At 40.3% G+C, this 23,150-nt stretch overlaps 2 protein-coding genes and 1 long non-coding RNA gene across 3 annotated transcripts in view; 1 reads left to right on the top strand and 2 right to left on the bottom strand.

The window, feature by feature from the left end:
• The first annotated feature begins 2,742 nt into the window (after nt 1-2,742).
• Nucleotides 2,743-5,363, top strand: LOC309669432. The gene is made up of 3 exons (XR_014268909.1): nt 2,743-3,509; nt 4,342-4,444; nt 4,978-5,363. It is a non-coding gene; the product is annotated as an uncharacterized lncRNA (long non-coding RNA).
• Nucleotides 5,364-6,509: 1,146 nt separating this feature from the next.
• Nucleotides 6,510-16,121, bottom strand: MCMDC2 (minichromosome maintenance domain containing 2; the record flags this gene model as incomplete). The annotated part of the gene is made up of 14 exons (XM_082479701.1): nt 15,915-16,121; nt 15,693-15,823; nt 15,542-15,601; nt 15,023-15,218; nt 13,946-14,068; nt 13,671-13,778; nt 12,252-12,380; nt 11,506-11,737; nt 9,599-9,804; nt 9,092-9,258; nt 8,532-8,708; nt 7,833-7,975; nt 7,170-7,279; nt 6,510-6,676 (listed from the first exon to the last, which is right to left on the bottom strand). The coding sequence occupies exons 1-14, from the start codon at nt 16,012-16,014 to the stop codon at nt 6,510-6,512; spliced, it is 2,049 nt and encodes a 682-aa protein (XP_082335827.1). The 5' UTR covers nt 16,015-16,121.
• A 5,162-nt stretch (nt 16,122-21,283) lies between these two features.
• LOC309668947 (serine/threonine-protein kinase Sgk3) overlaps nt 21,284-23,150 on the bottom strand; it is a 31,227-nt gene continuing 29,360 nt past the window's right edge. Inside the window, exon 17 of the mRNA XM_082479496.1 lies at nt 21,284-22,127. Within this exon, the coding sequence (XP_082335622.1) occupies nt 21,957-22,127 (171 nt within the window). The 3' untranslated portion in view covers nt 21,284-21,956. The remainder of the gene's footprint in view (nt 22,128-23,150) is intronic.

Here is a 23,150-nt window from a genome sequence, read left to right as displayed (position 1 = left end):
TGCTGTTATTCCCAAAAACGTGGATGCGTGTTCATCTCGAGTGGAAACACGTTGAAATCTGTCCTGCGTAGACACGGTGCTACAAACCCCCGACACAAACCGCTCTGTATGTGGTGTTACTTGTGTTGATCCGTACGACTATGTTGCATGTTTCGGGGTTTACAACGTGTTTGTTACCCCCACACAGGTACTTCTGTGCTACAGGTGCCAACGATCCTTTATTGTCTCTTTTAGTGGGTTCGGGTTCGTGCATTGAAGCAAAGGAGCCCAAAGAGTTGGCTTGTTCATGGCACGTTTTTCACTTAAACCGCTTCTACATTTAGGCAAGAAAAGCTGAAACTGAATGCACAAACGCCATCTGATGTATCCGTTCTGTAAGACACTGTACTTCTCATAGAGTTTGTTATTGCTGAGGTAAATGTTTTATTAAATATTATCCAGTGTATTTATTGAGTTGCAAATTCTGTATCAGTTTCTCACTGTACAGGACTGGTAGCTTCTATTAGTAATATTCTGCATTTATAGTAATTACTTTCTGAAGACTTCACAGTTTGAGTTTTAAAATGACATTCTGGAAAAAGGAAAACAAAAATACTAGCAAGACCAACCTTTATAAAAAAAAAAAGAAAAATCATCTTATTTCTTTCAATCTTGAGTCAAACTTGTGATGTCTTTCAGCAGTGCTGAGCACGTTGTTGGATGTCACTGCAAGCTGAGTGTCCGGTGTCACAGAACATCAGGCCTCCAGTCTAAGAGTCACTTAGAATAAGTTGGACAAACCACCTAGGCACTGGAAATATGCATGTGTTTAGGATTAAAATTCTACAGTGTTCACATATTGCTATCAAAAGGAACTGGTTTTCATAGAGTAACTTAAAGATCTTCGCAAACCTCAGTTGTTGTCATCGCAGCTTTTCCTTCAGAGGGATGGGACTGCTAAACTTCACACGGCCATACACGAATAACCGGTCTATGCAAAAGTGACGCATACAGATCTTTTCTCCCCTCATACACAGCTGTAACTACAATACTGTGCCCTCCAGCCACATACTGCTTTCTTTTACACGTACCCTGCCAATCACTCCTTTTTCCCTTAGAGACCTTTAGGACAAAGTATTCATTGTGCTTGTGTAAAGAATGACAACACCAAAAAGATGAATTTTCCATAGCTCTTGACTTGTAGAAGACTGACTGTTCAGTGAGAATGGAAGCATTTTAAAGTTGGAAACACCGGGTTTTATTAAGAACACTGCTGCATATAAGACACACCAAAAAGAAAGCAGACGTGCTTCCATCTCAGGTAGTCTTGTTTACATTCTTAACCCACCTGCAATAAATTCTTCAGTTTTCTCAGTGAAACCGCGACCCCATAAACTGTCACACACAGACTGGGACGTTGGCTGCCAGTTCCCCAAGGCCCGGGCCGGCCCCGGGGGGTGCGGCAGGAGGCAGGCCCAGCCCCCGACCCCGGCCCCGACCCAGGTCCCGGCCCCGGCGCTCCCCTCACCGGCGGCGCCGCCCCCAGCCCTTTCACCCCCGCACCAAAGCGCCGCTGCGGATTTCCCGCTGCCTAACCCCACGCCGGGTCTCCCGCCTGAATTCCGGCGAAAGCTGTGACAGGATTCCCGCGGCCGTAGGCACCAACGGACCGGGCTGCCCCTCAGCCCTGCCAGGGCCGGGGAGCAGCGCTGCCGCGGCGGCCTGAGGGCGGCTGCCCAGGCGCGGGGACGTAGCCAGGACAAGGGTCCCCTCCTCCGCGCCTGACTCCAAGCTGCTGCGCCGGCGCCGGGAGCCGCCACCACCACCCCGCTGCGCGGCCCGCCCACGCGTATGCGCATGCGCGCGCAGCCCCTCCACAAGCACACACCGCCCCGCCGGAAAGCGCGGCGGTGCCGCGCGCCTTACCCCGCCCCTGGCGCGCGGCCTATTTAAAGGGATCGTGCTTCCAGTTCGTTCCTTCCGCGAGGCCCTGGAGAGGTGTACGATGGTGGAGCAGCAGCGGTTCGGGGGGGGGGGGGGAGGGGGGGAAAGGACCGCGGGGACGTGGCGTGTATGGTACCGGCCTGCGGGAGCCGCTGGGCGGTGGGGCTCCCGTGAAAGCGAGGGGTGGCCAAGCGCCTCCGGCAGCGGCCGTGTGCGCGGCGCTGCAGGCGCTCCGCTGCCGGTGGCGCCGTCGCTCGTGAGGCGCTCGGTGCGTGCCTCAGCCGCCGGTATCGGGGCGGCAGCTCGGGCCGCCGGGTCTGACACCGCCGCGGTGGGGCGGCCATGCGGGTCCTGCGGCAGCCCGGTGCCCCCGAACTGCGACCTGCCGCCGCCGGCGGGGGGGGGGAGCGGCTCCGCTCGTCAGGCCGAGCACGTGCTGGTCTGAACAGCAGAGGGATTCCAAATGTTCGCTTTTCGGAGGGATCGGAAATAATCCCGTACTGTTCAATGTAAGGAATTCAGTTCAGACAGTTCAAAACCATGTATGTAGTCTCGAGTCTCTAAGCAGCGTGAGCTGTCGCTTGGAAGACGAGTGATTGTTGCGCTGTTGTAACTGCACCGCGGTTCCGGTTGCCGCATACTGACACCGGGCTTAGTCTGGGTGCTGGAGGTGGTTGGTTGAAGCTGACACTCGCTGGCCACGCAGGCTTTCCAGCGACCTGTGTATGTCTTGTGAGACAAAGATGGGCCTAATCAGCATGTGCCACGCCACCGGCAAGCCGTGGTGGGTACTTCGGGTTACGTCTTGGTTCATCAAGCGTTCACAGTAATGACGGGTTGGACATCCAGAGACTTGGGTGTGGTGATAAATCACTTTCATCAGCAAATGCATGTCCTAACTCTAAAGATAAATTACCTTTTTTTCCTTTGGGGAATTTGGCAAGTGTTGTATGGTGACCCTTACCATGCCCCCTTTGGGTTGTCGGCACAGATCCGCAATGGCAGGTTCTGCAGGCACAGGACCCCAGGGGTCTCGGTGGTCTCTGTGGCTGTGCTGTCCTGCCAGGACCATGGCGTGAGTGCTGACCTTAATTCAACTGATAGGAAAACGCGTTAGCAAGTTCCCCAGAGCGCAACATGTGAATGAGGGTTAAAGGCTGTACCTTGCTGGGGTACTACTCTCTCCAGCGACAGCTGTTCATTAGGAGCAGTGTAATAGCCCTGCAATCAATCATCCTCCATGCTGGAGCTTGCTTTGGGTAAAATGGTCATGCCTCTCTTTAACCTTGACCTCAGGTGATGCTGCCTGTAGTTTTCTCCCCAGGAGATGAAGCCAGCAGTGAGGTTGCCCACTAGGCTGGTATTTCTCTTGTCTGGCTTACTCTCCCCAGGGAAGTGTTGATGCCTTCTGCTGGTGGCTCAGCAGTGGACTTCTCCGAATCAGATATCTTTTATCTCTCAGTTTTAGGCAGCAAGTGAAGTGGAGGGATGAATTTGTTGCTGGCTTTGGGAATCTTCAATCTGGACTCTGCCACGCTGTTACCTTGCAAGCAGGAAGGTGTCACATGAATTCTGGAGCTACAGAAGTAATTATTTCTTACTGTACCTAAAAACATGGGGGAAAGCCGCCTGAAATTTAGATCTCTAAAGCTGTTTTATGGCTTATAAGTTCTCTTACAGATGGAACAAGGAGGAATATGGTTGTTTGCATGCAGGGTTAAGAGGTTGAAATTCTAACAAAAGGTATTATGACAGCTATAAAACCTCTTAAGACTGTGCTCCCCAGAACAAAGCAGGTGCAATTCCAGAATCCCAAAGGAATCAGAGGAGAGAGGTCTGTAATGGTATCAGAGCATCTAGTTTTTAACTGGCGGGAGAACCAAGACTTCTGCTTTGAGGAATTAACAGAAGTGAGAGACTAAAGTGAAGAACAGTGTGTTCAGATGGCCATCCCTGCTGGCACTTAGCCGTGTCGGTCTGTTGGAATATATTCCACAGGCAAAAGCGACCATGACAGTGAACTTCACCTCTAGAAAGGTACTTGGTTGTCTGGGGCTTGAATGTAACAACAGGGAGGGACCTGTATTTTTGTGCCCAAAACTTTTGTCTCTTTTTCCTGGCTATACTGAATCCATTCTGTGCTTAACTGTTAGAAACAGGGTTCTACTTTAGTTTACAGAAGTGCATTTCTTGAGACAAACTTAACAAATCCCCTTGTGTTTGATCCTGGAAAAAAATATACCAGTCTTACCACAGGGAGGAAACTGTTTGCTGGCATAATGATGATAACTCTTTGCCGTTTACCCAGCTGAATTTTTTCGTGATGAGCAATGTTGTATCTGATGTGCCAGCTAATTAGTAGGATTTTTCCAGCCTGATTTGCTACCATCATTTCTGATTTTATTTATTCTTTTAAAGGTGCTATGACATCTAGTGAACTTCTCCACTGTCTTTGAGCCTTGGGTTCGCACATACAGCCAACAGTGGACTCCATGCACTTCTAGAAGCTTGGGTGTTTAAGGTGAGTTGCTTTTTTACTGTGATGCTAAAGTACTGGGGCTCCAGTAAGCTGCACTGCTCGCTGGGGAACGCCTGTACTGGCCACGCTTGCTGCGGTCTGGAGCTGTGCTGGGTTTAACATCAGCTGAAGGTGTGGCCTGTTAGTCAAGGACATTTTTGGACTACTGACTGACTTTGCTGTCCTTTCCTTGTCATACTGCTACTAGTCTTGTAATTTTTGCTTAAAACATAACAGGAGAAGCTAAGGAGAGGCAAGGATAAAAACTTGTGCTCTTTTTGCAGGATTTCTTTTTTCTAAGGATGTACATGCCTTAATATGGCTTGTCAAAAATAGTGATTTTAAAGTAATTCTATTTAAGTGTATTCTAGAAGTAATCTTGCTGGCATAATGATGAAGTCTTTGCCGTTTACCCATCTGACTGGTTTTTGATGTGTATCTTTGAATCTGAAATGCCAGTAGAGTTCTTAACTTTGTATAAGATTGATTAAGTGTTCAGAAAACTGACTTATTTTGAAGTTTTGTTTTGCTTTCAGCTTGAAAACAGCAGCCTGAAACGTGGAATTCTCATGCACTTGAAAAGTCTTTCATGGCCCTTCCTGCTCCTTAGAAATACTACTTGATTCTATAGTAAGGCAGAGGACTAGCTGTTTAATTGAAATGCGTGAATAATCCTCAAATGATGTTCAGGTGAGAGCGTCACTTTAGAAAGGGAAGTGGCCTTGTGGACACTTAGAACTTAGTATGAATATTTAAGTGTACTAAATTGATCAAAATTGAATAAATCAAGGGTTAACACGTAAGTTTCCCTACATGTTTTATCCTGTCTAAATCAGAGTGTTTACAGTGTAAATGGTGGCAGCTTTTCTGCTTATCTTCAAGGCAATGTGTACATGAATAAAATCTTGGATTTCTGTTTTCAGTGACTGTAGTTTTTTGTTGAGGCTTATGAGCAGTAGCACCATGATCCTGCTGGATGACATCCTCAGTAGGAGTTACACCAAGCCGTTGGTATTCGGCTTATCCAGATTTGACCAGAAGTCTGTACAATTTTTTCTGCTGTGTGTTTTTTGTTTTTTTTTTTTTTTTTAACATGGACCGCTTGGATGTAAAACTTGCTCGGTATTATGTCTACTTCCATCCTTACCAGGAACATAAAATACAGGAAAGTCCATAGTTGGAGAAGCATAGCGTGTCTCAGACACCTCATCTTCTATCTATGATACCATTCTTTACACTTGATTTTGCAGTCATGTATAGTTGAACTCGCTGAGCTGCCTACCCATCAAGGTGTCTAGTAACAGTTTTTTCACTTTCCTGCAGGGTTCTAGTGTCCTCTGCACTCTCTATACAAGTAATGTGGAAATACTGGTTGGTTGGGGGTGGGTTTTGTTTTGGTTGGTTGTGGGGTTGATGTGTCGGGGGTTTTTTTGGGGTGTGTTTTTTGTTTTTGTTTTTTTTTTTTTTTTTTTCCCAGATTGCAGGAGCACACTGGCATCCTGGTCTAATATTACATTGCTGTGATGTAAAACAAAGACATAGAACATCAAACAGTATGGTGATACTTTACTTTTATACATTTTAAAATTATTAAAACATGAGTAATAATTAAGGAAAGTTGGCTTACACTAGAAAAACATTTTAATGTACTTAAAACTATTTAACCCCCAGTGGGTGACACATCTGAAAAGAAGCAACAAGAAAAACTGAAGAGAGTTCGTATAGTTGAAACTATATGGTTGGTTTAACTGTTAGTTGTAGACTTATTAAAAACCCTGCTTTACTCCTGTCACTTAACTGTGGATGAACAGTGGTAGTCAGGAAGGGAAGTTCAGGCTGTGGCTTTATTCTGAAGCCATGGTCTCTCAGGATGAAGACATCACTCCTGCCTTTAAAAAACACTGTCACAAAACTTGTAATTCAGTCTTACCAGTCGTGCTCTATTCCTTAGCAAAATGACACTGAACTGTCTTACAAAAAATATTAAAAGCTTTATTAGTTGCCTATTTCTAACTGCAGTCTCAAAAAGCTAAAGTTGGAGCCTTAGGCTTTACTTAGAGTGGAGTTTTCACTCTTCATTAATGTTAATGTGAATTCCTGGGCCATATGCACCAATAAATTTCAGCAGTTGATGGTGACACTGCACGAGGTAACTATCTCTCTGTTGCAGGGAGTTTTCATCACGGAGGTCAAATGGAAATAGAGGATTTGGTGCTATACATAATGCAGACGTGCCTAAGCAAAGAAAAAAAATCAAGACTTATCAAGTCTTTTAGCATAACTTCTGCCAGCATGTTGAAGGAAAAAAGCTGTGACACAAATTACTCAGTAATGCAATCATCTTTTATGTTACCGTTTTTAAGTGTTAGATCATAATTCTCATCTCGGTACCAAATTTGTGTGTGAACAAATTTGACTGACGCTAGATAAAGAAAAAACACACCCAACCCTTGTCTCCAGTTTAACCTAGACCAATGTTAGGGGAGCGATGCTTCAAATAAGCCAGCATAAAGGGTGGAGGCTGGGGGCTGGCCTGTGGCCTCATTATGTACAGCACTGAGATTCTGCAGGAAAATCAAATGAAAGACTTTTCTTATATCAGCATTCAACAGTGGAAATTCACAACTTTGATTTGAAAAGCACTATTATTGCAGTCAATTGATACAAACTTTTCCCAAACTGACAAAATATGAAAACAATGTACCAAAGACCAAGTTAAGTTAATTACCGTGTTTTAGGGTAAGAGATGATTCAAGCAACAAGATGGCAATCAATGCATCTTCCTCGAGTACTTTCTTTCTTAAACTTAGTTTAGTATGAGCCTTAGACAGTGAAATCCTAAGAGATGAATATAAGCATGTCAGAAATAAAAAATATCACAGACATGAATACAATATGTATTGCCCTGTTTCAAGCAATTCTGTAAATCGGATATTAAGTCTGGAGTGGATTTTTTCTGTACTTCAGCTGCGTAAACTTCCCACAAATACTGTGCAGTTACTCTGGTCACTGACAAAGTACATACTATTATGCATGACTCTTGTGCTATGAAAGCAGTGAAACTTGGCATATTATCTATTATTAATACATTTTTTTTGCTTGTGTAATACAAAGCTATAATAATTTAAACCCCAGTTTTGTTTTTCTAGATAGCTTCAATAGTGATAATTGTTTCTTAAATTACTGGGGTTTGCCTCGCAAAGTTCTTTACACTTTTTCCCAACATCAATGTATAAAATAAATGGTATCAATAAATGGTAAATAAGATTCTTTATGCTTGAACTTTTCAAAACTTAAGTCTTGTCTAGATTTTTATTTAAGAAGCTCTTGAGCAGGTCAGCACAATTTGAAATGTAGGTATGTTTCCTTTACTTTGAAAAGTAGGACATACAGAATTTTTAATGAAGATGCTGATAATGTTGATCCATGAATAGAATCTCTTCGCACTCTGCGACTTGCAACATAGTAGCCCTGAATGAGATTTTCTGCTTCTGGGCTCAGTTCAACATGAAGATTCTTAGCAAACGAAATAAACTAGAGAGAGGGTACACATTTTAAATATTTACCTGGAAAATAAAGAGTTTACATTTTCCACACCTTCTAACATACCAGTGGCATAGTGATATAGTTTGGACAATATATTCTACCACTAGTTTTTATAAAGACAGCTGTCACCATTCAGCTATGCATAAGGACAGATCACAGATACTAAACAATAGTCTGTTAAATATGCTAGAGATACTGACATTTTATTTAGAATGGAATATTAACTTTTACTACTGATTGTAAACTATTGTGATCGGTATCGGAGGTATCGGGGATCTGTTCAAATATGAATGTTAACCTAGTATGTTTTTCAGAAACAAGATCAAACAATTTATTATGCTGGCCCTTTTGAAGAACTGAAGTTAATTTTATCAGTGATCCTTTTAGTGCTAATGAGAACATGGGGGGGGAAAGGGTAGGAAGTGAGTATTGACAGGTTGAAAAATAAGCAATCAGAATGTGCAGAGAGAACCTTCTCATTCCAGAAATAGTATGATATTCCCAAGTATAATGCATTTCTAAATTATTGGGTGGTATCTGTTACCTCTTCATAATCCTGCATTCTGAACTGCTGTGAGACTTTGTACAGCATGGCTTCAGGATTAATGGCTTTTTTCAAGATATGATGTATAACAGGAGAAGGCAGTTGACAAGAAGGAAACTCATTGTATATCAAAAGCCCAAATACATCTAGAAGGTTAGGTGGAATCAGACTCACATCCTAAAGAGAAGACCCAGGGAAAGAAAACAATTACTTTATTTTGGCCTTTTGACTTGTAGAAACTGCAGTTTTTTCAATCTGAAATGCTCAATATCAATATATACTGAGTCCTGCAAGATTATCTAATGAATTACCTATAGGATATAGACTAAAATTTTTTTTCAATAGTAGCTGTCAAAAGTTATTCTAAATAAAATAAACGATACGTACTTTGGGGAAAGGTAGCTCATTTTAGAAGGTACTTGATTTAAAGTCACTAAGCTGTAACTTTTTCGGAAATACTAACAGATTTTATTGGTTTTGTTAGTTTATGAGTTAAAATAACCATAAACACAAATGATTGCTATGGTACAGTTACTGTCATAACAAGGCATGTGCTTTACCATCTGTCCAATTAGAAAATTATCCTTTTGTGTATGTTTCTTTGAGGAAGAACCCACATCTACAAAAGACCAAAAATTGGTCTGAATTGAAATAGTAACTTGTTGGTCAGCCTCTTCTCCGTACTTCTTCCCAGGAATGAACACGGTTGTTGTTCTGCTGTCTAGCACTAGGACAGGACAAAATACATCAGTTACACAATCAATCTAGTTTAACTATAAATTCTAACATCACCCCCCCACACACACACACCCAACTATCTGAAACCAGTTGTGATTATGTATTTCAGTGAAATGTCACGATCAATGGCTCTCTGTAGTGGAACCTGTGTAGCAAATGTAAGCTTATAGGACCTTGACTCTTTTACCCTCGTTTCTTATGCAGGCTGGTTAAAAATAGCATATAGGTTTTCCCAGCATTTAAGGGCCATAAGTTGGGGAACAAACGTAGCCATGAATTTGCACGTTTGTTTTTGCTGTCCCCTCATTTGTTAGAAGGTGTGAGATTACCGGACTGTAGAAGTTCAAGTTTGTCCTTTTTATGTGAAGATAAGTCTCCTAAGTAACAGATACCACCCTTAGCCAGCACAGCACTGCACGCGTGAATACTAGCACTTCCAGTTCCATGTTTATCTTTGGACACAGAAGGAAAAATTTCACTGGAAGGTGGGTGTCGTATACCACGAGGCAGAAGGTATATGCTGTAATTCAGAAGCCTAAAGGATTAAATAATTCTGTCAGTCATAAATTGTTAAATTGTTCAGTATTTCAAAACTTTAATAACTTGATACTATACTTACTACTTTATACTGGTATTTATATATATTCAGACTCACTTAGAAACAACAACACCCCCCCAACATAAAATCAGCTTCAAAACTAAAAATTTAAAGTAACTTTGAATACAAAGGTAGAAGTCCAAGCTGTCTTTGCCAACAGGACTGTATTTCTTATGGATTTAACATGAGGCAAACGATGGTTTGCAACAGAAGTAACTCCTAGGAAGTCAAAGAACTCTCGTAATTTAACCCCATATTGTTATTAACACCTACTCCTATTCTAGAGAAGAGGCCATATGGGAAAAATGAAACAGCTGGGAATTTGCAAGCTCTGCCTGCCTGGGTTAATCCATCCCTGCCCCTCCCCAGTTCTTTTTGAGAAAGCAGGTATAGAATTTCTTTTTTGTCCCCTGTACTATGTTCCTTGGCACAAAAAGGTTGCAAATTGTCTGTCTGGTTCCACCATCAAAGTCTGCTAATGATTTTAAGATGTCAGAGCATGATTTATCCTACTATTAATAATGGAGAACATTATTAATTAAAATTAGTAAGTATTAATAAATAGGCTATCATACCAATAGAAATACGATGTAGGAAATGCCTACTTTGACAGACTACTGAAAAATACTATGTGCACATGCCGACAGTACACATGACAGTACTGACCAAGATTTACAGTGTGCAACTCTTTTAATATTAACCAGATGTTTAGATTCTCAAAACACTCTGGGTTCCTGTGATTTCTCGTATGAAATCTTAGGCTTAACCCGGGGAAAAAAATTCTGCAGCCCATACTTTTTTCAAATTTGAACTCATTTCTACAGCTAAATTTTGAAATGGGTAAAGCACTTTTTCCACAAGAAAAAAATACTAATGAATTTGTTGAAGAACTCTCAAATGAAAATAAAATTCATGCCACTTTCAAAGATCTTTTTCAAAAATAAAAAGCCCTGTTTTGAGTTGCGGAAGGAGTAAGTAATTTTGTTTAAGTTAATGTAAATTTAAAGTTGAGCATATTGTATTTTTCTGGAGTGTATGTGAAAATGTGTGAACAGTTTGTAGTTGTGTGAAGGAGTAAATACAGAAAAACATTCTGTTAAGGACAACAACAGCCAGATTTATGACCCACATGCAAAGATGTACATGACTTTTGATACCTTATCAGTATAGTTTTTATGAAAAAGAGTGATAAAGATATAAGTATCTATTTACACACTTCTTATTAACTGAAAATGCTGATAGCTGGGAAGTGGTGATCAAAAGGCTTAAAATGACACAAGATTTGAAAAGTAGAGCCCTTTGCTTTTATCATCACCAGCTTCTGGGACAGCCTTCAATTTTGGTTTTAGAAGAATGTTTTGTCTGAGCTCTGCTAAACAGTGGTAGTGTTAAAATCTTATTGAGATCTTTATGAGAGCACCAAGAGGTTTTATTATAAGTGAAGTTCTGATCTAGATTTATCATTTGAGAGAAATAAAAGTGTCCCAGGGATAAAAATTGGGTATTTTTACCAAGTTGGACCCTGGATATTCTTTATATATCTCTTTTGCCTTTCATGTAAGACCGATCCTATTATAATCTTTAAAAATGCCCATGTTTTTAATTCTAATTTATGTGAAAAATAAGGAATCTCTTTACCTGTCAATTACTAGCGTGTCACTTGTCACAATCAACAGGTCCAGATAATCTGCATTTTCTTTTTCACCTGTCTGTACAAGACTCAGCAATATTGCAAGTTTAAGGGTATTGTAAGTGCCTGGTGGGACAACTTGAGAAGCAAAGATATTGGCAAGGACGGCAGTAAACCTCCAGTATGAACTTGAAGTCAGTGACAGCAGATACTTAAAATTGTCACCAACAAAAGAAGGACCTAATTAAAACAAAGTACATGTTAAAAAGCACTTCATAAGAGAGCTATGCAGACATATTATAACAAATCACCATTCTAATCATGATACAAAGCTTACAAAGAACAAATATGTTTAATCACAAATTCAGAATGTAAACATCTGACACTATTAATTTTACTACTAAAAAAGTAGCAGACCTGATCTGCTAAAGCTTGTAGAATAAGAAAGGAATAACAAACCGAAATATCGGGTTCATTTAATGTATGATTTCAAAGTACCTTCCAATGGATAGAAGTTGGAAAGAGAAGATGAAGAACTGCAGTAAATAATAATGTAGTTTCCCAACGGATGGAAACTGGGCAAAAGAATATATTCTCAAGTAACAGTAAGCATGCATTTCAGACTATAAGATAAAAGTCCCAGAGTGGTTTCATAATCTGAACCTCTAAATAACAGAAAACTACCAATCCTCAAGATTTTGTTGTAGAAGGTTTTCCAACTTTTTTTAGTCAATTTTAAATGGAACTTTCTTACCATTTGGTTTACAGAGCTGTACACTATTGACTTCTATACACACTGTAGCTTGTAAGCCATTTTGTACACAGGCTGGGATCCCTATAATCTTGTAATGGTTTCCTATTTTCATTTTATTGGCCAGTTCATCTAGAAATTAGAAAAAAAAAAAAAAAGGTGGGGCCGGGGGGGAGACAGGAACCTACAGACGTGTTAGGGCATAAAAACAGTTTTAAAGACATCGTCAGAAAACTTTCATTCACATTCTGAATGGTTCAATTTTATTATTTAATTGCAGAAAACAACAGTTGGATGCCAGCTTCGCCATAATGGACTAGAATAAAAATGAAGCATACAACCCTAATTAACTAATGCAAAAAGTAAGGAAGGCACACTGGGTGAGGAAAAGTAGATTACTGGTAAAGAAAACGGATGACGCATTTTGTTCTGCATTGAAAAGAAAATGGGCGGTTGTTTGCAAGTATGCGTTCCTACCCTGAAACTTGTGGTGACACTATTATCTGTTACTGTCCTACAAAATGTCAGAGAAAAAAAAAACAAACACAAAAAAGCACAGCAAAAAGGAGATCCAAACCAAGCAGATGTCAAAGAGACACACAAATAGCTTTGGGAACCTTTGTGTTTCTCTGCTTTTTTTTTTTTTAAATCACATTTTTATTTTTTGGAAACGAGAGTTACGTCCAACCAAATATGATTCTCAGCTGTGAGACCCTTTCTAACCTCATTGATCACTGAAGTGAGTAGAAATTTAGTGCATGCATAACCCATAGATTCTGTTTTCTAACAATACACATACAGTGTTAGTTTTTAAGTGTTTCTCATTATCTTGGAGCTATTTAGTTTTCAAGAAATGAACTATGCAATTCTATAAACTTTTGGAATGGCAGGGGTTTTGTTTTGTTTGTTTGTTTGTTTTAAGAGAATTAATATAAGCGTGTTGGTAAGTTGCGATTTTAGTTGGATAGTCGCTTTATAAATCATTTAATGTTTGCAGGGGAAGGTAGCAGTAGTAGAAGACAAACATCCTGATGGAATGTGGAAAACAGCCAGATTGAGGAAGGATGTTAAAAAGGCATGAAGTTAGTACAAAACAGTATGACCAAAGGAAGTAGAAAGGAGGAAAAAACAAGCTACAGTTAAAATGTGATACTCCAGAGCTGGCCAGGGGATTTTATTTAAATGAAGGTATAAAAGCGAACACAACAGTTTTGCCATGTGCACTCTTCAATCACCTGTGTATACTGTTTAGTCACCTAGCTAATTTTATGTATTTTTTTCCTCCAATTTTATTAAAGAACTGCAATATAAATTATGACTTTCACAATTTTACTCAGAGAAATGGATCTATAAGGAAAATGCAAGGGATTATTACAGTTCAATTCTGAAACATTTTTGGCAAATCTCCAGAATTCAGCTTACCCCTTAAGAAAACTGTAAATGTCTGAATCCTGAAATGTGATTTATCACTGGAATATCCTTTCAAAGCATCGAGAACTTTTGCATCAATCATTTCAACTATTTGTTTATCTTTCAAAATAAAGGCAAAGAAAAGGTTAGCTCTCTTGAAAACAGTATGTATTTTTTTTTAATGACTGGTGTATTTTGAAGCTTTTCCCACTTAACCATTTTGTTACTTATTATGTAACAGAAGTAGGAAAGTAATAGATCTAAAAATAAAATTACGTAGATCCTACCACCAAGTACTCTAAATTTCATGTCTTCCTGCAGTGGTGAAGAACACAAACTACACAGAAAATCATTCCTCACTGTGGCTGATTCTGTAGCTCCAGGCATATGCACTCTTATGTACCTAAACCCTAAGAAAAAAAAAAAAAATCTCAAACATTTAAAATGAGTACATTGCTTTCATTTTAAATTTCCCATTAAGAGTAAAAATGATTAAAATACTGGACAGTTGAAACTCCAAATTTATCATGTGTTTCTTGAGATGAGCATACGTTCATATACTATGCTTCCAGTAAAATTATCTGTATAATTTATTATAGGGCGACCACAAGATGGCAGAATTTCCTGTTGGACATTCCCAGGCAAGACAGCCTGCCTTTCTGAGCGGCAGCAGGAGCGAGTAACCGCCCCGCCTGCCTTGCTTGGAAATGACATGGGATATGGATATTCATTATTAGAGGTACGTGCCCTCATAAAGACATAATTATGATTTATTCTTCAGTCTTCTAACTTTGGGATTTAGCTTTTCTGTTAAAATTTTATGGTCTCTGTTACAGGAAGAAACAAAAAAACTAGTGTTAAAAGTACTTCAGGCCTAACGCTGCAATGATGCAGGCAGTTCAGTCGTATCACTCAAAGAAGTAGTTCCACAGAAATCAGGCAGTCATTAAACCAAACTTATTCTACGCTAGCAGCTTTTGCCTGGCACTTGACCATACTGTTCTGCGGTATTTCTATATAAACAAAAATGTTCTACTAGTATAGCTGTTTTTCATTTAGATAATTTAATAAATTATATTAGTGACATATCTTTTCTCATATAAACGATCTTCAGCATTAGGAAAATGGATTGCTGGCATAGCTATGCTCCCAAAACATTTAAAAATACTGAGCAACCACTGGCAACGTCCACTGCTTCCAATTAATAAAAATCATGCTGTACCCATTACAAAAATGTCTGCATAAGACGACTGCATAGGAAAATGCCTTTTTCATGCTAGGTTTTTAATCTCTGTTAAATTATCAAAATTATTAAAAAGCTTTTGAAATCGTAATGATTTATCTTTTTTTTTTTTTTTTACTACCTTCAGAAAATGGACAGGTTTCCTCAGTGCAAAGAAATCTTGCTCCTTGTGTATATTTTGTTACAGTTCCCATTGCAATTGCTATTCCTTCAGACATATAAAATCTTTGAGATGTGTAATTAAACGGAAACGCAGAAAGACTGAGAACATAACTTGGTAAATGTGGCAAATGTGTTGGTTTCAGCAGAATACTAATCTAACAAGAGAGACGCAATTACATTAATACCATAAAAATATTTTATTTATTTAAAACTGCTTTACTTATACACAATGTGATATATAGCTATTAGAAAAAAAATTCAGAAACGCACTAAGTGTAAATAATTCAGTTTTATACTAATTGTCTCAAAATTCTTGCAATATGGTTGGGTGAGACTTCCAGCTATTTTTAATTACAAATAATACTACAACCAAAGGGAAAATGAAAAATTAAGAGCTAATACAAAAATAATATTTATTAATACTTCACCATACTTAAAGGATTTAAGATATAAATGGAGGAAAACAATGCAGACTCACCTGGGCCTCTGTCTGCAATTGTTCAATTAGTGACAATGTCTTAATAGCTATGAAACATACCTGTGATTGAAAAATAACTTCATTTTAGAAAGGAAAATCTAGTTAAAATACAGAAGATGTACTTTACTCTTGTCTATAAATGTGTACTTACTGACTGAAAAATCTGTGCAGCTTGTATGGGATTATGAAGAATGTAGTTTCCAAGAGTTGCATCTAATTCAGCAATATCAGAAGGATTTATTGAAATAATGAAACGATAAACAGCATAACTTTGTTTTGAGTCTGTAGGAGCAGAAAGTACCTTAAATAAAAATAACAGATTTGTGTAACATTATGTATCAATTTAACAGAATATCTATTGAGTGAGTAATACCATTATATTTTTTGCAATCGTGCACGAATTTCTGAAGGCCACCACTTCTGTCAAGGTAAACAAGGGCAATTTCCCTCATTTTCTGTATTTCACGATGCATCTTCCAAGAAAGATCTTTGCGCTCTTTATCAAAACGTTGGAATAAACTGTGAAGAAATGACGTTAGAACCAGCCATGCTACAATAATAGTAAAGGTATCGCTTTGTTAATACATACAACATTAAAATAAATAGTCTCTTTTTCCAACTATGCAATTCTTTAAGGATTCTTAAAATACCACCATTCAACTGAAAGTTCTTTCTAGTGGCTGAAGCATACCACATTCCCAAAGTAAATTAACTGAGAAAACACTAGAGCATTCTTCTGGAATTATTTTACTGCTCAATTCCCTAACCCATGAAACTAAAGCTTGCATTTAATTTAACCTCCCCTATCTGTTTTATAGGTATAATCAGCCTATCAAAAGTAAAACTTAAATATCTCCCATATCTGAGACATCTGTTACAGCTGTTAAAAACATGAAACTGGGCAACATCTTTAAATCTGACTTTCCTACTCTGCTGTTACCTCCTGTAACAGCACCCACTTAAGGCGTTGATCTTGTAAACACTTATTTGCATCCACGTACACAGAAGACCAAGTCTGATTCCCATAGATAAAACTTTCACAACTACAGTTTTGGTTTGGAGGCTGACCATGCTCTTTTCATTGTGTATTATCCACACCTCTGTTTTGGTTTGTTTGTTTGTTTGGTTTTGTTTTTAAGTAAAGTTTCATACCATGAAGTATTTTGCTGAATTTAGAGGGAGAATTACTAAGGCCAAAATAGGGTATTTCGTATGTATCTGTTTTACTGTCTTACAGATTTTTTTGTGTTTTACTGTCTTACAGATTTTCTTCTACAAAGCGTCCTTTGTCTCTGTAGATGACCAGTATGAAACGCCACTTAAATCTTCAAAAATAGATTTAGCTACCTGGTAAAGGACAAGACACAGAATTACTTGGCTGATGAAGAAGCAATGCTCACAGCTCCCTGTAGGAGTTCGTAGAACTGGCTTTGGGACAAGAAAAAGTTGATCTGTTGATAAACAACTGAGAGAGGAGTAACTGGATACCAGTGCACCACAGTACAGTATCAAATTTTAAGCACAAGGTGAAAGATAATTTATAGTAGGGATTTTTTTTTTTCCAATTTCTTTAGTACTACACAATTACTGCTCCATCTCTTAAAATCTTCAGCAAGAAGGGATTAAAAGAAACACACAAACACACAGAGATCCACCACATCCCCCTGCACCCTGTGTTCACCAGGCTAGAAGGAACAGGCACCAAACACGATGAGGAGGGACTAAGCTATAGCCCAGGTCGTTGTGCACCGAACACTGTCACTGTCTAAGCTTCAGAAAGTAACATCTGACAAGTCCCACTACTGGGATGACCGTGTTCCCCAGTGCCCCCCCAGCCGGGTAACCCTGCTCAGCTGCGCTCCAGTGTGTGACACAGCACGCTGCCCAAAGCCAGGCTTCAGGCTCCCGCCATCAGCACCCCACTCCTCACAAACCCCACTGGTGCTCTCCCCAAAGTGCTCCCCAGGCTTCCTACAACCCCCTCTTTGGCACTTCTGTGAGACAGCAACAGGCAGTGAGGGCCACCAAGCTGCCCACACCACAGCCATGGTGCCTTCTCCCTGCGAGGGAGCCGATGTGACCGCAGGAGAGGTGAGCGGGAACATTTACAGGGTGGTAGCCAGTGGCTTGACAGCCGCAGGACAGGGCTACTGGAGCCACTCCCTCAGCTGGGACCTGCCATTGCCTGTCAGCAGGCCCGGAGCCAGCGGTGCCATGAGGCCCAGGCAGGAAAGCTGCCAGAGCTCCCCTCAGCCCAGCGGCTGCCTGCCCCACCGGCCACAGCCTCCCAAGGACACCACCAGGCCCCTGAAGGGGAGCACCAGTGTGAAAATAACTCCTTTCCCTCTGACTCGAGTGAAAACAACCCCCCAGCCCACCCGCTACCTGCAGCTGCGCAGGGCCCATCATCCACCACCTCTTGGGCATGAGTACCCCACTGAGCCCACGGCTACTGTGGGGTGTGCCGCCTTGGCTCTACTGTGGCCACAGTCTGAGGCAGGTCACTAGAAAAGGGCCATGTACAGTCAGCGTAGTCAGTACCAAAAGACAACATATTCGTAAAACCATTTTCTCTCTTTCATCATCAAGAAGAGTGTGGCCAGCAGGTCGAGGGAGGTTATCCTCCCCCTCTACTCTGCCCTGGTGAGGCTGCACCTGGAGTACTGTGTCCAGTTCTGGGCTCCCCAGTTCAAGAAGGACAGGGAAGTGCTGGAGAGGGTCCAGCAAAGGGCTACAAAGATGATTAGGGGATTGGAACATCTCTCTTATGAGGAAAGGCTGAGGGAATTGGGTCTTTTTAGTGTGCAGAAGAGAAGACTTGAGGAGGGTTCTTATTAATGCTTATAAATACGTAAAGGGAGGGTTCCAGGGGGATGGAACAGTTTTTTCAGTGGTGCCCAGTGATAGGACAAGAGGTAATGGGCACAAACTTGAACATAGGAAGCTCCATCTAAACATGAGGAGGGACTTCTTTACTTTGAGGGTGGCAGAGCACTGGAACAGGCTTCCCAGAGAGGTGGTGGAGTTTCCCACTCTGGAGACATTCAAAACCTGCCTGGATGCAATCCTATGCAACTTGCTGTAAGTGACCCTGCTCTGGCAGAGGAGTTGGACTAAATGATCTCCAGAGATCCCTTCCTACCCCTATCATTCTGTGATTCTGTGTGATTAACAAATACTGTGTATTTCACTGGTGCCTTTAGCATGCCAGCCATCTGCAAACTTACCTCCCAGGACAGCACCTCTAAACTATCTTTTTCTGTCATATTTCAGGTCATGTTTTTACAATTGCTGTGCATTTCAGTCAATCTTCCCATTGTCCCTCTCCCTCTCCTCCCAGGCCAAAAGACCAGGGAGCATAAAGGTGGCACCATTCCTTTGCTTCCACAGCACCAGGAGAGAAGGGGTGCTGCTCACATGGTTCAGCTGCACCACTCTGGAAGGGGAGGAACAATCTGCTTTCACTACAGACAGGTGAAAACCCCTGCATTAGTCACAAAAAGACAAATTTTTACCTCCCTCTATTACATATCTGCCAAAACAGGAAAGGAGTACCACAGGTGGTTCCTGTATAGGTTCTCTGACAAGCTCCCGTCTAGGCTTTACCACAACTAGGGCTTCAGATTTCACTTTTCAGCTCAGCAGGGGTGAAGGGGCTACTACACTCTGAACCTAGCCCTCTCACTTTGAAAGCCAGCATCATGAAATCACAGAATAGTAGGGGTTGGAAGGGCCCTTTGGAGATCTAGCCCTAGCAGGTTCACCTACAGCAGGTTGGACAGGAACACATCTAGGCGGGTTTTGAATGTCTCCAGAGAAGGAGACTTCACAACCTCTCTGGGCGTCCTGTTCCAGTGCTCTGTCACCCTTAAAGTAAAGAAGTTCTTCCTCATGTTGAGATGGCATTTCCTGTGTTCCAGTTTGTGCTTGTTGGCCCTTGTGATGCAGAGATGCAGAACAAGAACCATAGATGCAGAAGGGTTGTGAAGCTTTATTGCCTGATGTTGTACACAAAGTCTGTTAACTTTAGAAGTCCTGATCTGACCGAGGCATTTCACAATATGAACTTAGAGTAGAAGAAATAAAAGTGAACTTGGGTTTTGCTAGTGATATGCTTAACACATTCACACTTTGCCAAAAAGGCAGAGCCTGCTGAAGGAAAAGGTTTAATAAGCAATTATTAGGCTGCTCTCACAGAAGGAAAGAATCCCCAAATTTATGACAAAAAAACCCTCCAAACAAACCAAACCTGCAAACAAACCCAAACCGCCTCACCCAGTCAAGCAGCTAGGTGTAGACATCTTGGAAAATTCAAGACAAAGAAACTAAAAAGGGTGCTAGCTCCCACAGCAACAACTTCTCACATATGCCCTCTCCTTCCCATTGCTCTACAGTACTGTACTTCCTTGCTGGGAGAAGCAGAGAGTAGCTTCCTTGCCATAAAGAGAAGTTACAGTAGCCCACAATCATTTCAGGAGTATACAGAGTATGAGAATGGATACTTCATTTCTTACAAAGAATTTCTGCTTTCCAATCCATCAGAAAGACATAAGTTCAAAAATAATAATAATAAAAAAAAAAGGGGGCAAGGCTGCTGCTTCCCAATGATCATAGCTGCAAGAACAGGATTCGTGTAGCTGTTTGTTGTCTTGAACAGCTGTGTAGCCACTTCCAAATCTCTCAAAACTTCCCAGAGCAGCACTATGGAAAATGAGCGCCAAGCCACCACACCGCTCCCACAACCAATACAGCTCCTTCCTCCCTCCATGCCAAAGTCAATTCTTACTTCTTTTACCCAGCCACTCCTTCCAACACCTCACACAGCAACTGCTCAGTACCACTTAAGCACTGTGCAGGAGACAGTGCTGTAGGAGATACTGCTTGAGACAAGCAAGGAATCCTGTTTTAGTTTTCACTTGTCTAATGTTTCATTGTTGACACAACAATTACTTCAAAAGAATTATGATTTCATATGCTCTTCTCCCCAGTATTGTCAATTTTTAACTGATCTTGACGCAATATAGACAGCATTTCTCTTAGCTAGTTCTTATTTTGTCAAAAATTATAGGATTTAAATATTGAAATTTATCTAATGTTTAACTCTGGCTACTCATTAGTGTCTTATCAGACTTCTCTCAAATCAAGGCATTTAACTTGTATTTTTGAACAAAAAACACAGAACACTTGAAGTAACAGACAAAAATAAGTTGTTATTTACAAGTAATATATATATATAATAAAACTACTACCGTGATAGGCCTTTATACACTGTAACTGCGGTCAATTTTTGCATTGTTTAAAAAAAATTTCCTTAAACAGAAATTATTCAGAATTATCCATTTGTCCACACATGTGTATGTTATGAGAAATACAATAGCTTTTCACATTTTAAAAATTATCAGCGTAATTTACATTTTTTTCCCCCTAATATCAAGTGAAGATTTAAAAATGGTGCAAGCTGGAACACAAAAGTAGCTACGAATGCTGAAATACAATCAATTTGGAACATATTAGTGTTTCGAACTATAAATCCGTGAGAAAAATCCCAAATATTTGGCATGATCCCCTCACCACGCACCCCCAAAAGGTCAAAGCAAGATAGCCTTTCAAAGTAACAGTGATTATTGCATATTATATCTTTGGAAAAGCAGAGTTTTAACCAAAATATTTTTAACATAGTTGAAATATAGATGTATTTATCTCAGGGAAGGAAAGAAACATTACTGATCATGTGTTCCGCTTTTTCAAATCAATCCAGTTAATTTGTTCCATCATTGCTTTGAGCAACCCCCCATACCTCAGATAATCCAGTTGAGCGAACGGGTACTTCAGCAAGCGCAAGAGCAACAATCCAGTTCTACACGACCAACTTCTCATTCTGTAGAAGTCCTTTAAGAATCTTGGTGTTAAATTATATTAGCCCCTCATTTAAGTGCTCACAGGTAAATTAACATATATATATGTCAAACTGATATAACAGGGAAAAAATTTACCTTCTTTAAACCAGGATATACAAAAGACAATTTGCATAGTTACAATTCAAGCACAAAGTCACTGTAAATAGGTACAAAAGCATTTAAAAATTTACTGCTGTTTGACCCAGCCAAATCTCAGATAGGCATGAATGTAAACTTGAAGGGATTGAGAACAGTCAGTGTTTTTGCTTAAAAAATACATAGAGAATACTTTTTAAAGGTTTTTAAAAATATTTTCTGCAGCAGGAACAAACAGTTCAAACCCCAAAGAAAGCCATCCAAAATGCCCAAGTTCCTCCTGTACAGCAGAGAAAGTTTGTTCATAGGTTTCAAACCTACATACAAAACGAGGCACTAGTTACGCTATTTTGGAATGTGTCCATGACCCTAACATTTCAGTTCACCCCAAGACTTCCAAAACACTGTTGGCTTCCAACTTCCTAGGAAAACATATCTTCAGAAGGTGGTGCATAAGAAAATCCAACAAATGCATCATCTGCCTCTAGGACACTGGCATTAACAATGTTGTAATCGGAAGAAACGCAAACTGAGTATGGGACCATTTCTTCTGTAAACACTGCATCAAAATTCCCAATATCATCTGGTCCAACCTAGAAAACAGAAAGATCTATCAGTTGTCACAGTAATACAGTGTTTTAAACTTGTGCTTGTCTTTCAGATTTCAAATTTAACTCTTGAGGCTATCTCCTTTATGTCATTCTTTCCTGTTTAAGTAGAGGAAGTTTAAGGAAGCACACCACAGCATCCCTGAAAACAGCTATTAAAAGCCTGCTTGTTTCCTTTAGGCTGGAGTTAAGGCCAAAGCCTACACACCTTTATGATCTGATAAAGGTAAGAAATATGAAGAAACGTCTCTTTCTTAAATGACTGTTAGGGAGACACAAAAACTTAAAACCCAAACCCACACAAACAACAATCCCCCCCACCACCCAAAAAAACCCAAACCCAAACCAAACAAAAAACAACCCCCAAAACCAAACCCCACCAAATTCTCTTTCTCCCTTTTCCATCAATAACACTTTAAGTGTTAAATTCTAGCAACGGTACTTTTGTTACTATAGATCAGCCTCCTGGTAACACACCTAAAAACTAAAGCATAGCAGTATTTAGTCACAGAGAGGAGACAAGACAGCTAAGGCTTCTTCACCAGACATAGACTCAACAGAAGGTGATGCTCTGATGTGACCTTAGGAAGGACTTCCTCCCCACTACCACTCTTCCCTCCGAGTTTTTGGACAAGCAGTCACATGTTGACACAGTTTAAACTGATGGTACGATAAAGAAAAGCTGCAACTAAGGCTTAATAACTACAACAGAAGAAGCAGGAAATCAGTCTTCTGGAAAGTCTTCAAATAAAGAGGCTATCTGTATTTTCTTATTTGGTATTCAGACCCCACAAAAATTGACAGTACTTTCACAAGAACAAGCAGAGGAAACAGGGATATGTCAAACTGAGTTTTAAGTTAAAAAAAAAAAAAAAAAAAAAAAAAGACAGTATCACTGCTCAAAAGCGTGACTGCTCAAAAGTGCAGTCAGCACTGGGGGGTTCCCATTCTTCACCATTCTGAAACAAACATTCTTTGCAAATACATCAGCCCGCAAAGGCAGAAATT

The sequence above is a fragment of the Vanellus vanellus genome (assembly GCF_965231255.1).
Source record: "Vanellus vanellus genome assembly, chromosome: 2".
NCBI lineage: Eukaryota > Metazoa > Chordata > Aves > Charadriiformes > Charadriidae > Vanellus > Vanellus vanellus.
This window is presented reverse-complemented; position numbering and strand designations above follow the sequence as displayed.